General features: G+C 35.5%; 2 protein-coding genes across 3 annotated transcripts in view; one reads left to right on the forward strand and one right to left on the reverse strand.

The window, feature by feature from the left end:
- The window catches only part of LOC131947386 (uncharacterized), a 48003-nt gene extending 42140 nt beyond the window's left edge, over positions 1 to 5863 (forward strand). For both annotated transcript variants that reach the window (XM_059308595.1, XM_059308596.1), the window contains exons 4-8: positions 17 to 142; positions 342 to 835; positions 1012 to 1116; positions 1384 to 1438; positions 5280 to 5863. In XM_059308595.1, coding sequence (XP_059164578.1) covers positions 17 to 142; positions 342 to 835; positions 1012 to 1116; positions 1384 to 1438; positions 5280 to 5671 — 1172 coding nt within the window. In that variant the 3' untranslated portion in view covers positions 5672 to 5863. The remainder of the gene's footprint in view (positions 1 to 16; positions 143 to 341; positions 836 to 1011; positions 1117 to 1383; positions 1439 to 5279) is intronic.
- Positions 1 to 16821, reverse strand: part of LOC131947380 (early endosome antigen 1) — a 222188-nt gene that overhangs the window by 53741 nt on the left and 151626 nt on the right. The gene's annotated exons all lie outside the window — the stretch shown is intronic.

A 16821-nucleotide genomic window follows, 5' to 3' on the forward strand; every position in this document is an offset into this window, starting at 1 on the left:
AACCCAAATCCCTCAGATGAAGACAACAAGGATATCAAGAAACCAACGCCAAATTTACCGCAGCTTGACACACAGACAACAGCAACATTTCTCACATTAGAATCACCAAGACAACTCATCACACAAGACAAATATACAGCGGGTATATCTTAGTTTTGTTTGGTATAACTAGTTAAGTAGCTGGATCATAAGCCGTATACAATGTTAAATCATGTACGGTTTTATACTTTTTAATTTAAAAAAAAATACTTTAATTGTGTTGTGTATTATTTTTTAAAGAACCTATTTTTCAAAATTTCATTCCTTTAAAATTACAAACTTATATTTGTGACTACTTTCAGTTGAAGAAAATCCTGACCTAGAGCGTAGACTCGCCTATATTGAAACAACACTATCTTCACTACAGAACACACAACACAAGTCTACAGATGACATATCAGAAATAAAACAATGGAGAGACAACTTTGTTACAGAACAGAGTGACATAGGGGTAAAAATTGAACAACTGATTAAAAAACAAAAGCAGAATTTTAAAAATCTCAGAAAACAAATGAGTGAACAAGATAATAAAGTAAAGGAGCTGGATAAAGAAATTGAAAGTTTAAAAGAAAAAGAAACCAAGTCAAACAAAACACTAGAGAAACTTTCTCTAGATGTGAAAGAATATGAAAACAAACTACACAAAATAAATATAGAGATGCAAGCTAATACAGATGTAAGAGACGGTATGAAAGAAGAAATTAAAAGCCATTCTGATTTGATTGTTACTTTACAAGATGAAAATAATAAAATCATTGTCAAAACATCAACCCAATTTGAAAAGTTGCAATCAAAGGTAAATTTTTAAATTGCAGTCTTATTTTTACAAAGATCTATTCTTACTTGCCAGGTAATTAACTTCAAATTCTTAATTAAGAGGAAGTCGACTAACTTTTATATAAATGCTATGTGAGTTTTAATATACAATATAATTATTTAAATGTATGAATCTTCAATTATGATCGTCTTTAGCACAGTGTTATGTACAAATTCCTACTACAGAGATTGATGCCCATTGACAAACTGATTCAAATCTTTAACCAGAATTTGGAAAATAGGAAAGAGCGAATAAATAAGGTATGTTTATAATGATTGTATTACAATAATCCAGAAAACTGATAAATCCCAAATTAGTCAATAAAAGTCTGTTATTAGTCTATATAATAGGTCCATTATTGTTTTTAATTTACAGAGAAATAATGTTAATACTTAAATAATAAAATAATTTTATTCATTTTAAATTCTAGCAAATGGACATTATTTTTTTAAGTTAGCAGGCCAGTCTTACATCATAGCTTATCTAGATATGTGATTATTTTATTTATTTATTTTATTTCACTTTAGCTGGGTGAACTTGAAAATAATATTTCGAAGTTGATCAACAACTTTCATCTCATCGGTACGTTTAAAAAATGTAAAACCTATTTACATAACAATGGTATATTTAATGGGAAATCTAACTTTTGCTTTTATCATTTAAATGCACAATAGTGAAAGCTATAATATAATTCTTAATGGTAATGAATTGGTAAATGTTTTGGTAAATACGTTTCACGACGTTTGTTCAATTTTCCAACCTCAATCTCTCAAATTATATCTAAATCTTTTACTCTCTGCCTTTCTATAACACGGACATAACCACTTGTTAAACAAAGTTCGATAGCCAGACACACCATAACATGATGTTGGTTAGCCAGACAGGCAATAACGTGATGTTCGTTAGCCAGACCATAACGTGATGTTCGTTAGCCAGACAGACCATAACGTGATGTTCGTTAGCCAGACAGACCATAACGTGATGTTCGTTAGCCAGACAGACCATAACGTGATGTTCGTTAGCCAGATAGACCATAACGTGATGTTCGTTAGCCAGACAGACCATAACGTGATGTTTGTTAGCCAGACCATAACGTGATGTTCGTTATCCAGACAGACCATAACGTGATGTTCGTTAGCCAGACAGACCATAACATGATGTTCGTTAGCCAGACAGACCATAACGTGATGTTCGTTAGCCAGACAGACCATAACATGATGTTCGTTAGCCAGACAGACCATAACGTGATGTTAGCCAGACAGACCATAACGTGATGTTCGTTAGCCAGACAGACCATAACGTGATGTTCGTTAGCGAGACATACAATAACGTGATGTTTGTTAGCCAGACAGACCATAACGTTATGTTCGTTAGTCAGACAGACCATAACGTGATGTTCGTTAGCCAGACAGACCATAACGTGATGTTTGTTAGCCAGACAAACCATAACGTGATGTTCGTTAGCCAGACAGACCATAACGTGATAAAGAATGGAACAGTTCACTCACCCATAGTGCCAATCTCTAGACCCGTGGGTTTCAGTCAGGTGTTTATTTCCTCACCTGGTACGTTACACCACCTGGTTCATTACACCACCTGGTCCATTACACCACCTGGTACATTACACCACCTGGTACATTACACCACCTGGTACATTACACCACCTGGTATGTCGGGGGTCGACCTACAGCGGTCCACCACAGTACCGTTCGATATTTACAGAGCTGCAGTTTAAGTAAACTAATTTCAAATAACGTCACGTCATCCATTTATGTTTCTAATATTAAGACGATGCCCCGTTAGAGACAGGGATTAAATCTAAAATAAAATAATAACTTGAAAACATTTATAATTGTCGCATTTTAAACATTTTAATATCTCATTAATTGACTGTAACCTGAAATGAAAAATACAAAAGGTAGAATATGCAGATCTTGTTATCGGTCATTATTAAGTACAACAGAACAATTTTAGTTCTAGTAATTTTTGTTTCAATAAATAATCCATATACAATTAAACTACCCGGATGGTCACTTGCCGGATGCGACAAATGCCCGAATTGATCCTTGCCCGAATGGGACAAATGCCTGAACGGACACATGCCCGAATGGGACAAATACCCAACAGCCAAATACCCGAAGGTCGTTTGTCCGAAAAATGTTAGCATTACTGATTACCAAAAAATTTTGATAATTAAATAAATGTCTAACCAAATTGATAGGGAACAAAATACTATTTAATATCTGCAAGCAGCCATTATGAATTAGTTAGTATTTGCTATATTATAGAAAGTGTAGGACCTACATCTTTTGCTATCCATAAAACAAGACGAAAATATAATTTTCACTTATCTGAGATTTTTAAAAAATGATTCTCACTTTCTGTATTAAGTAATAGCTTCAACACATTATCTAAACAAGGTGCATTAATTGAAGATCAAATGTAATAGACTACCTTGAGTTTTTACATTCGCTGCGTTGACCGCGCCTCGTTCTGTTGTAAATGATCACCCTACAAGCTAAGCATAAAACGATAAATCCATCAAATGCGCCACTGTTCAATGTTGCGAGACGCCGTGCCGCCTACACCGTGTCATACGTGCTGTATAACCGCCGCAGCACATCGGCTAAACAAGTTGTTCAAAACTTACATCAAGAGAGTATAAAAACACCGCCGCCAACATAGCATAACATTATTAAAGAATAACGTTGTTTTTTTTACAGCAATTTTTCAATTTTCATACATTACATGTTTAATTTTAATAGTATACGCATTTTTTAAAAAAAGATAAACAAATTTGTTTTTTTAAGCCCAGAACTGTGTTATCAAAATGTCAAACCTGAATTGATTAAGAATGTCTATTTGAAATTAACAAATCGACCTTGGGGCAAACGGCATTTGGTCGAGTGTTGTTCGGGAATTTGTCGTAGACCCGGTTTTAGCATAGCAGTATATAACATTTGAGTAGTATATTAGGTCCCTTTTGCAGCGAAGGCGCAGGCGCAGGGTGAGGATGAGGTGGAGGTGGAGGTGGAACAAAAGATATATAGGAAAATACTCCCCCACCTGGGGGAGGCGGATGGTAAGCCTGGTACAATGACATATAGCAAAATACTCCCTGGGGGAGGTGGAGGTACATTGACATATACTAAAATACTATAAGCACAGGTGTTGTTAATGGCTGTTTGTAGTCGAGAGAAACGGTGGAGGGATGATGAGTAACAGCTGTGGTTAAATGGAAGTCAGGACACAAAGAACCTTCTACCTTTTGTCCACGTTAGCGCACCCCTCCCCTCAACCCCCGTCATTACACCCCCACTCCTCCTAAACCACCACCCCTCTCAACCACCATCACGCCTCTCAAACACCACCGCCAGGTGGTGGCGTGGTTTACTATTAAACATACATAAAATCAAATAAAAAAACCAACAAATTAAACAACAATTAAACAAATAAACAAATATAAAATTTAAAATTAAAAAATAAAATTTTAAAAATTTAAAAAATTAAAAACATTAAAATCCAATTACGTAACTAGTTAATAATAATTAAACTAATTAAAAATTAAAATTTAAAAAAAAATCAAATTAATTAAAATTTATTAAATAATCAAATTACATAACTCGTTAGTAAAAATTTAAAATTTAAAATGTTAAAATTTTAAAAATTAAAATCAAACTAATTAAAAATTAAAATTACGTAACTAGGTCATTGATTACGTCACAAGGTCACTAATTACGTCACAAGGTCACTGATTACGTCACAAGGTCACCGGTGGTGAGCTACTGACCTACTACCCCACCACCCTAGGGTGGGGGAGTATTTAACTATATCTCATTGTACCAGGCAGCTCACCCACCTCACCACCCGCATCCCCCATGTGGGGGATTATTTTACTATATAGCATGTCTAACCCTCCACATCCACCTCCCCCAGGTGGGGGAGTATTTTACTATATGTCGATGTACCTCCACCTCCCCGAGGGAGTATTTTGCTATATGTCATTGTACCAGGCTTACCATCCGCCTCCCCCAGGTGGGGGAGTATTTTCCTATATATCTTTTGTTCCACCTCCACCTCTACCTCACCCTCACCCTGCGCCTTCGCTCCAAAAGGGACCTAATATACTACTCATTTGTTGTACGTTTAGTGTACTGGTCTAGTGTTTCAATTTATCGTCTTTGACAAAGCTATGTAAACATTATGGATTCTAGTTTATTTTTTGAAAAATAAATGTTTGATTCGGGTTTGTCAATTTTAGCTTACATTATATACTGCGTACAAAACACATATAAGGAGTTTATGTTTAGTGTTAATAACATAAACTAATGAAACGACAATTTACAAATATTAGGGGTCAAATAGTCAAATAGCATTCGTGAAATTAAACATGTAAATCATAAATATGTTTTCTAATCAACAGAGTCACGTGTATGTAACAGATATGCTTGTCATGTGACGCTTGTTGATCCCACACCTGTCAGTACTGGATCAATTATTTCAACATTTGGTGAAGTACGTGAATATAACGGGAAACATTTTAATCAAACAACAGGAAAATTAGTATCACCACATGATGGTTTATATCTTGTCTGTGTGACTCTACATGAATGGGGAGATAAACAGATTAGAGTTGCTGTGGTGGCTGGAGGCAGGTGGTGTAAGTCTGTAGAAGTGAAACGTGCCGACACTAGCACTGCTGGGTCAGTGGTTGTTGACATGAAGAAAGGTCAAGAACTTTACCTTAAAGTGTCTCACGCAGAGCTAGGCGCAAAGCTATCCTGGTTTAGTAGTTTTACTATCGTTGGTTTATAGAAGTACAACATAAAACAGGGTGGATGATAAACTCTCTAAACAATAAAATATGTAACCACCATGTTAAACACACGCTAACAACAATTATTATGTGTGTAGACTACATGTATACACACACTTAAATGGTTTATATGTTATTTGTTTAATATATCATTAAACACTTCCAAATAATAACGTGATAACCAATTAATGTTCTACTTGACTTAAATAAACATATAACATAACTATATTTTTACATATATTTTACTTCTCTGCATCAGAGCTTTATGTGTAATATATAATTTCAGTCCGTGAATGTGATAAAATAAAATATGTTTGTGTGTTAAATATGAAACTGATATATACATATATATATATATATATATATATATATATATATATATATATATATATATATATATATATATATATATATAAGAGTATACACATATTATGTATGTTTGACTTGCTGCCCTGTTACGCAGAGACATAAAACTGCGTTGCGTTGTCCCTAACATAAACGTTAATCTTAACACATCCATTGACCGATCTAAAGCACCGCCTGTGTTGCATAAACGTAAGAAACAGAAGGCAGGTAGAAAGTTACATCGCGTATAACCTTAAGATCGGATAAATTAAGTGCGCCTTTTAAATTGTTAGAACAATTTAAATCTATAGACATAAAGTAATTTGGGGGATGATTTGTGTTTGGGAAGGGTGATCTGGGTTGGATTAGGGACAAGTAATGATTAGATCAGTCGGTTGGGTTAGGGACAGGTAATGTTAGATAAGTCGGTTGGGTTAGGGACAGGTAATGTTAGATAAGTCGGTTGGGTTAGGGACAGGTAATGATTAGATCAGTCGGTTGGGTTAGGGACAGGTAATGTTAGATAAGTCGGTTGGGTTAGGGACAAGTAATGATTAGATCAGTCGGTTGGGTTAGGGACAGGTAATGTTAGATAAGTCGGTTGGGTTAGGGACAGGTAATGATTAGATCAGTCGGTTGGGTTAGGGACAGGTAATGTTAGATAAGTCGGTTGGGTTAGGGACAGGTAATGTTAGATAAGTCGGTTGGGTTAGGGACAAGTAATGATTAGATCAGTCGGTTGGGTTAGGGACAGGTAATGTTAGATAAGTCGGTTGGGTTAGGGACAAGTAATGATTAGATCAGTCGGTTGGGTTAGGGACAGGTAATGTTATATAAGTCGGTTGGGTTAGGGACAGGTAATGATTAGATCAGTCGGTTGGGTTAGGGACAGGTAATGTTAGATAAGTCGGTTGGGTTAGGGACAGGTAATGATTAGATCAGTCGGTTGGGTTAGGGACAGGTAATGTTAGATAAGTCGGTTGGGTTAGGGACAGGTAATGATTAGATCAGTCGGTTGGGTTAGGGACAGGTAATGATTAGATCAGTCGGTTGGGTTAGGGACAGGTAATGTTAGATAAGTCGGTTGGGTTAGGGACAGGTAATGTTAGATAAGTCGGTTGGGTTAGGGACAAGTAATGATTAGATCAGTCGGTTGAGTTAGGGACAGGTAATGATTAGATCAGTCGGTTGGGTTAGGGACAAGTAATGATTAGATCAGTCGGTTGGGTTAGGGACAGGTAATGTTAGATAAGTCGGTTGGGTTAGGGACAGGTAATGATTAGATCAGTCGGTTGGGTTAGGGACAGGTAATGTTAGATAAGTCGGTTGGGTTAGGGACAGGTAATGATTAGATCAGTCGGTTGGGTTAGGGACAGGTAATGTTAGATAAGTCGGTTGGGTTAGGGACAGGTAATGTTAGATAAGTCGGTTGGGTTAGGGACAGGTAATGATTAGATCAGTCGGTTGGGTTAGGGACAGGTAATGATTAGATCAGTCGGTTGGGTTAGGGACAGGTAATGTTAGATAAGTCGGTTGGGTTAGGGACAGGTAATGATTAGATCAGTCGGTTGGGTTAGGGACAGGCAATGTTAGATAAGTCGGTTGGGTTAGGGACAGGTAATGTTAGATAAGTCGGTTGGGTTAGGGACAGGTAATGTTAGATAAGTCGGTTGGGTTAGGGACAAGTAATGATTAGATCAGTCGGTTGGGTTAGGGACAGGTAATGTTAGATAAGTCGGTTGGGTTAGGGACAGGTAATGATTAGATCAGTCGGTTGGGTTAGGGACAGGTAATGTTAGATAAGTCGGTTGGGTTAGGGACAGGTAATGTTAGATAAGTCGGTTGGGTTAGGGACAGGTAATGTTAGATAAGTCGGTTGGGTTAGGGACAGGTAATGATTAGATCAGTCGGTTGGGTTAGGGACAGGTAATGATTAGATCAGTCGGTTGGATTAGGGACAGGTAATGATTAGATCAGTCGGTTGGGTTAGGGACAGGTAATGATTAGATCAGTCGGTTGGGTTAGGGACAGGTAATGATTAGATCAGTCGGTTGGATTAGGGACAGGTAATGATTAGATCAATCGGTTGGGTTAGGGACAGGTAATGATTAGTTCAGTCGGTTGGGTTAGGGACAGGTAATGATTAGATCAGTCGGTTGGGTTAGGGATAGGTAATGATTAGTTCAGTCGGTTGGGTTAGGGACAGTTAATGATTAGATCAGTAGGTTGGTTTAGGGACAGGTAATGATTAGATCAGTCTGTTGGGTTAGGGACAGGTAATGTTAGATCAGTCGGTTGGGTTAGGGACAGGTAATGATTAGATCAGTCGGTTGGATTAGGGACAGGTAATGATTATATCAGTCGGTTGGGTTAGGGATTAGTTGATTAAATAGCTGTTTTCCAGATTTAAAAAAAAACTGCTATGTTTTTATATATGTTTTTATATTTTACAACTTTTTTCTATGGAGACATTTTCTTTACGGAAAACAACGACGATGCTTACATGATTTTACACAACAAGATCTTGCAAGTTAACGTTTACATTTGTTCGCCACCAATGTCAATAAAGACAAATAGATGATGTGAAATCAAGTCTAAGGCCAAATGTTTACATTCATTGAAGTAATCCTGTCTTATTTAGTGTAAGTTACCCGTGAGTCTAGTTGAACCTAGCTGCAAATGTAAATCATGTTTGTCTGTTTTATTTAAACATGGGTTTTAAACAATAATTCATCTTGTAACTCATAAGATCAAGGAGAGCAGAGGATGGGTTACGTGTCAATGAGGTTTATTCTTCTCTCAGCTCAGGGAAATAACGCCGCGTTTAGTTTTTAAGAAACTCAAGATGGCTAGAAATCTCCTCTTTCAAATTGATATTTATCTCACAACCAAACATGCCATTGTTTCCAAGATTTGTTTTTTCTTCTTCAATGTTGCTGCTTTGGTAAAAAATGCCCCAAGATTATCAGAAAAAAGGGTTAATATTATTTTATTTGCATATATATGGCAACATAAACAAAAGCAGAGCATGGACTATGTGTCAATATGGTTTATACTTCGTTTAATTCAGTGAACTAACGCCAATATTCGTTGTCAAGAGATTCAAGATGGTCAGAAATCTTTTCTTTTAAAATGTTATTTGTTTTACATTCAGATTCATATTACACAGACCACACATGGCAATATTTCCAAGATTTTTTATTCGCAAATTACATAGCCCAGATATTATCTTGAATGGCGATAATATTTGTTTTTTCCCCTGAGGCTTCAGGTTAAACCCATTGTTTTGTTGAAATATCTGCTAGGTATGCTACTCTCTCAAACCACTCTAAATTGTTAAAGTAGGCTATATCTTAAGGTCTTGGTTCCCTTGCATTTATAAAAACAACTACATTTCATCTTTCAATTTAAAGACACAATTGGCAACATTTCTTCTCGAAAAGAATCATCGTTGAGTGTAGAAAAAAAGAACTGCTTGCTTAGAATCACTTTCCATAGTTCATTAAACAGAAGGGTGGTTAGGGCTCCAGATTTATTAAACTTTACGATTTTTCTTATCAAATTAAGTGTGTTGCTTGCAAAAGCATACATGTAAATTATGCAGAGTATTATCGTTGATTGTAAGCTAGAATTTTTACTTCTTTCTTAAAGTCCGATTTCGACCCAGGCATAGATTGTGAACCATCCGTATAAACCCCACTGCGGTTTAGCTCTTTTAATCCTCCAGTTTCAAAAACGTATTATTTTCTCCATGATAACTTCACTTTTTGTAGTAGTTTATGTTCACTACAAAATAGAAACGTTTCTTTTATACCATTTGAATGAATATATGTTACAGAGACAAGCAACAGTGATCTTGAGCTTAAGTCTATTGAGTGCATCAACTAGAAAAGCGAACAATGGCGAAAGCTTAATTTAAGGAAAAACATGTTCTTTAGCACGTACGGTGCTTCCTGTACCAAGTGTTCACTAACAAAAATAATATTCTGAAAACTTCAATCTGTTGTTTATAAAGCTCAGCCGGGAAACGAAAGCTCTTCAGAAACATGTGATTTTTCCAAGTAAAGGGCTTTATAGGAAAAAAATATATAAAAAGAAAAGTAAATAAAAAATCGATTCAAAGAATCGCACTTGCTTTCGACGTTCAAATAAAATATCAACACATTTTAACGAAATAGTATTTCTGGATAATACTAACTTTAATGATTATTTTTAAACATATAAAATTATCAAAACTTCAAGACATTATAAAATAAAACTTAAAAAAAAAGATTCTTTTGAATTTTTTTTCTGAACGTTGGCGCCTCCAAGAAGGGTCCACTGTTTGGGATCCAGTGTTATAAGGCTTAAGTGAAAACTACTTTTTTTATGAAGGATAAAAATAAATTGTATTTAACTATATGTTTAATGAATTTAATCAACACAAATTTGACATAATAATCATTTTATTTTTTTATAGTTGATGACTTTCGAAAAATTAACACTAGTGCGAAACAAACTGTATGAGCGACACAAAGAAACATTTTGGGACGGCGTGGCCAAAGAAGTAGAGCGCTAGGCTGCTAACCCGAAAATCTCGAGTTCGAATTCTGGTTCAAGTAAAGAGAAGATACATGATCCAACCCAGCTCTGATGGCTATCTAACTCACGTTAGAGAAAGTAATGGCGGCTGGGCAAAGTATTGACCGCACACAACATTTATATGTCGAGGAATTACCAAAGCTAAACATCTTTTTTACAAACATCTCGCAAAAAAATAATATTGCGCTTTCGCTATGATCAGGTTTCCATGGCCACTCCGTCTGAACATGTGAGGTCCATGTCAGCTACATTCGTTAATTTATCATCTTCATACAAATTTTCATCCGGGTAAATATTTGGAAGCAATATACTCACACAGAACTAAAAACAAGCATACAATTTAAAGTAATTACATATTAATTACATATTAATTAATTACATATAAATTTAACAATTTTAACAACATTTTAAAACTATGAAACTGTAAAGTATAATTACTAATGGCCTTATATATTTCGCTTTCAAACTGCGTACTCTGAATTTAAAGAAAAAATACAGTGTAAAGAAAACTTTTAAAGATATTTAGACATTTAAATGTATTGAATTGTTGTCCCTTGTTGTAGTCACAGTGATCACACTTAAACGTGAAAATGGTGTTTAAGAGTTTAGAAAATATAAACAAAAGAACGTCTTAACAACATTCTCTTAAAGATTTGAAATGTCTGTCCTATTGGTCCAGCCTCTAACACTTAACACATTTTTTTTCTTTAAGCAGACAGATCTTTGAGCTAGTTAACTGTTCACATTTTAAAAAAGAAACCATATGTATCGTGTAACAGTAAAATAAGAAAAAAGTGGTAGGGGTGGGTCGATTTTTCGCCAAGATAAATGGGGATGATTTACACCGGAAAGGTGAGTAGATAAATCGTTTTATCACTTAGTATAAAAACCAATTGTATTAACGCGTTATTTTCGATTTCACTAGCCGGTTTTGCTAAAAATTTACGCAACTAGTTCATTGTAGTTAAAAGCTACGGTTCTCTCAACTTCATCTTTTACTTGATTGCATTACATCTTGCATTGAAACATGGAATTAAAGAGAAATAGGCCTACCTGATCAGTAAAATAACATACGGTCGAGGCGGTTTTCCGAAATTTTAAGAGCTAAGTATATACAAATTATATTAGGACTTTCTAAATTTAAAATTATTTGTATGGGATATTGTATGGGATGGATGCGACTTTGCTTGTTTCATAGTAAAGCTAATACTATAATTTTCTTAGTAGTTTACGGCACAACACGACGACGGCTACTGTTTTGTTACTGTTTTTCAACCTAAATGATAATTTAAAATATTTGTAATATTCTAGTTTCAAAGTTCTTCTAAAATAAGCTTGCACTTACCTCTAAACCAGTGGTTCTTTGCCTTTTCGGTAGTACCGAACCCTTACAGTTTTATATGCACATTATCCGAAACCTTCTTAACTTGTTCTTTTGTCTTCACTGACAAAATCGAGGATAAATCATATGAGTCTGATGTGTGTCTTGACCTCCACAGAACCACAAGGTTCCCATCGAAACCACGTTCCGCTGCTTTAAACTCATCTCTATTAAAAACGATTTTCTTTATGACGAAAAGGACAAACAAAACGTACGGGCATGCAAGGAGATGTAGACTCACTTGTAAAATTCATGAAAACTATAGTTTTGGTTGTTCGGGCATAGAGTTACATAATTCTGCTCTACCTGCTCACTGTATAACTCTTATGAATTTTTTGAAGCATTATTGTCATGATTCTACTGCCTTTAGTTACTCCAATTTCGTGAACTCATTTGAAGGTCAACTAATATAGACAAGTATTTCTCATTTAACCTATGTTTGCTATACACACAAAGCATGTGCTTTATAAAGCTACTGTTGGTACTCAGTGCCAGTACTGTTGGTACTAAGTGCCATTGTCCTTGTTACCCAATATTTATTCTTTTGGTAGTGTGTGCTTTTTCGGTAGGTGCTCCTGCTGTGATACTCGATGTTGTGGGTACACAATGCTGAAGCAGTGGGTACTGAGTGCTGAAGTCATGTGCACTGAGTACTGAAGCCGTGAGTTCTCAGTGTTACTGCTGTCGGTTCTTGGTGTCACGGTTGTGGGTACTCAGCGCTGCTTCTGTTGGTAATCGATAACATTGTTATAAGTACTCAGCTGTGGGTGCTCAGTATCACTGATATGAGTGCTTAGTGCTTAATCTGTGTGTGCTCAGTGTCATTGACGTTGATACTCAGTGCTCAAGATGTGGGTGCTCAATAACACTGCTGTCGGTACTAAATGCCAGTGTAATGCCACTAATGTGGGTATTCAAAAGCACGGTAAAGCGTAATTTGTCAGTATTCAACCTTACTGTATTTATTACGAGGTGTAGGTCTATGCTCAGTGTCATTATTGTCAAGGTCACTGTGAAGACCTTTCTTTGGTGGTATCCAGGATAGTGGTCCACCACCTCACTTCCTGTTGTTTATTTTTTATGTTCTCCTAATATTTTACAATGCTATTTCAAAACTAAACTCGTTATATGATCGCATTATTCCAGCATCGCTCTCTCTCTTCATATGCCAATGTCAATAAAACAGGTGAACTCTACTTCACCTACCACATGGACCGTAACGAAAATTTCAAGTCCCCCTCCGTTCCCCGTCCCCCGAGAAAAAGTCTGGAAGAAACACTGATCACAAATGAATGTTTTGCTTGACTAAAATAAACATATCGGATACCTCTTTTTTTACATACATTTTACTTCTCTGCGAGAGAACATTATGAGCACTATTTAATTTGTGTGCGTTTGTGTTTTAAAAATAAAACCAAACCAAATGAACTACATTAAAGACACTGAATAAATTCACAAGACAACTATAATATGTGTCTAGTATGTTAAAGAATGTATTGAAAGATACTGACATTAACTATTATGGTGATTAAATGTAAAAAAAATTATAAAAACAGCAACCTATATTGTCTTTTTATCCTATCTATATATATTTTAATAACACACACACACACACACACACACACACACATATATATATATATATATATATATATATATATATATATATATATATATATATATATATATATATATATATATATATATGAGAATATACTTGGTATGTATCACTGTCCATTGACTTATCTAAATGTTACCTACATTATCCCCTGTGTTACAAACCTAAATAAAAGTAAGTAACATTAGGCAGGTAGAAAGTTACATCTCGTGTAAACTTAACATCGGATTGAAGAAATAATACGCCTTGTAAAATATTAGAACAATATAAAAATACAGGCCTAGATTTATCTTAGGGATGTAATGTATGTGGAAGGGGGATGGGCTGATTTGATTAGGGATATTTAGTTTTTAGTCAGTTGGTTCAGAGTGGATAGAGTAGTCGTCATTATGAACAAAACACCGCTACTCGAGTATGATTTTATTTCGTCTTTTTTTTTGGACATTTGCTATACGAAAATAAACGACGATAACTGACTTGTTTTTACAAAACAAACATTATCTGTCATGACTGCTAAGAACATAATTCACGTTATTTTACATCTGTTCGCCACAGCTCTCAATAAAGACAAATCCCCATGTGAAAACCAAATCTACAGCCAAATGTTTACAACATTTCAATTAGCTCTGACCTGTTTTCTTTAGTGCACGATACCCATGGTTCTTGTTGAGCCTTGCAACACATATAAAACATTATGCTCGTTAACCAGGGACATTTAGCAGAGAAAACTCATACATAAAACAAATACTGCCCTGTACTTTGTTATTGGAAGTACAAAGGATCTGAACGAACATCCAGAAATAAAAGAAGTTTAAACACAGTTTTAACGTGCCATAGAGAGCACATCATGTTGATAGTTAATACAAAATTCTGCGGTGAGACATACCATCCAATATCACAATGTAGATCACCGCTGTATCACTTATGTGGAAATATGCAAATTAATTATAAACATCCTAGATCTACTCACAAACTCAATGAGTATAGGCTGAGATGAAGAAATTTAACGGCAAACAAACACAACGTTCTTCTGTCAATATTTCAGTTGGTGTTGTATTTTGTTTTAACAATTAGATGTGATCATTATTTCTATTTGTTCCATATCGTTACCAGTGTTAAGAACCATCTTTTATTTTGTTCTATGTATATATCTATATGTTTTATATCTTTAACAACGTTTAGAACTAGCGTTGTCTGCCCACATTGTGTGTGTGTGAGCTATAGCAAATTTTGTGTGTGTGTGAGCTAAACCAAATCTCGTGTGTGTGTGCTAAACCAAATCGTGTGTGTGTGTGTGTGAACTGAACCAAATTATGTGTGTGTGAGCTAAACCAAATCTTGTGAGTGTGAGCTAAACCAAATCTTGTGTGTGTGTGCTAAACCAAATCGTGTGTGTGTATGTGTGAACTAAACCAAATCTTGTGTGTGTGAGCTAAACCAAATCTTGTGTGTGTGAGCTAAACCAAATCTTGTGAGTGTGGGCTAAACCAAATCTTTTGTGTGTGTGCTAAACCAAATCGTGTGTGTGTGTGTGTGAACTGAACCAAATTATGTGTGTGTGAGCTAAACCAAATCTTGTGAGTGTGAGCTAAACCAAATCTTGTGTGTGTGTGCTAAACCAAATCGTGTGTGTGTGTGTGTGAACTAAACCAAATCTTGTGTGTGTGAGCTAAACCAAATCTTGTGTGTGTAAGCTAAACCAAATCTTGTGAGTGTGAGCTAAACCAAATCTTTTGTGTGTGTGCTAAACCAAATTGTGTGTGTGTGTGTGTGAACTAAACCAAATCTTGTGTGTGTGAGCTAAACCAAATCTTGTGAGTGTGAGCTAAACCAAATCTTGTGAGTGTGGGCTAAACCAAATCTTTTGTGTGTGTGCTAAACCAAATCGTGTGTGTGTGTGTGTGAGCTAAACCAAATCTTGTGTGTGAGCTAAACCAAACTTGTGTCTGATGTTTACTCACACAACCACACTAGAGTTCACATAATTGTTTGCACATACGTGCACACATGTGTATATGTGCACATATGTGTATATGTGCACATGAAAACTTGTATTTACTCATGCAGTGACACACATATGTTGTCATTATGTAAGGATATGATTAAGTGTAGTATTCTAGACGGAGATATAAAAACAATTTTTGTTATAAGGGTTTGTAAAACACCTTTTATTTTCGTAACCAATAAAAAAAATATGGCATCAGCAACTCTTTGATTAACTCGAGAAATCATAGGTAGTTTGTACCTGTTTGTGTACATGTTTGTGTACCTGTTTGTGTACATGTTTGTGTACCTGTTTGTGTACATGTTTGTGTACCTGTTTGTGTACATGTTTGTGTACCTGTTTGTGTACATGTTTGTGTACCTGTTTGTGTACATGTTTGTGTACCTGTTTGTGTACCTGTTTGTGTACATGTTTGTGTACCTGTTTGTGTACATGTTTGTGTACCTGTTTGTGTACATGTTTGTGTACCTGTTTGTGTACATGTTTGTGTACCTGTTTGTGTACATGTTTGTGTACCTGTTTGTGTACATGTTTGTGTACCTGTTTGTGTACATGTTTGTGTACCTGTTTGTGTACATGTTTGTGTACATGTATATAATGTGGGCTAGAACAGCGTATGATAGTCCAGTCATTCCATCGGGTTATTGTGGGTTAGTTCTGTGTACTTTTATATAGCCACTAAATCGTAGTTTGTGTACACGTTTAAGATTTAGCATCGCCTATGTGTGTGTACATATTAGGAGTGGGGACCGGTTGCATGTTAATGCATTAAAATACATGAAATACATAGTATTGCATACAGGAAACACAACAATGTTCTATTCTTATTAATCTCTTGTTTTTAAATTCCCAATAAAGTACATACCATCACAAAACAATACATGATCGCTTCATATATTGTGGAGAAATCAAAGGCCGTCTAAAAAATGATTACGGGGGATGAAGTTAGGTGGGGGGCGTTTAGTTTGATCTGGAATTCTGGTTTTTGTAGTTTGTATCTTTTGCTTGATTTGGTTCGTCTCTTAATACAATTCTCGTATTGACTGTTTCTCTAAAGTATACATTTTTGAACCTAATGTCGGAACATCTACATGATATGAAGTGTAACTGTTTAACATTTGACTTTCTGAACAAAATTAATAGCTTACTTAAATTAACCCTAAATAAATAAGTTTATATGATAACTTTTTTTTCAAAGAGTAAACCTAGTAGGTCTTGC

Source organism: Physella acuta, unplaced genomic scaffold (genome assembly GCF_028476545.2).
Source record: "Physella acuta isolate Inbredline_101_S28 unplaced genomic scaffold, ASM2847654v3 ptg000592l, whole genome shotgun sequence".
NCBI classification, from domain to species: domain Eukaryota; kingdom Metazoa; phylum Mollusca; class Gastropoda; family Physidae; genus Physella; species Physella acuta.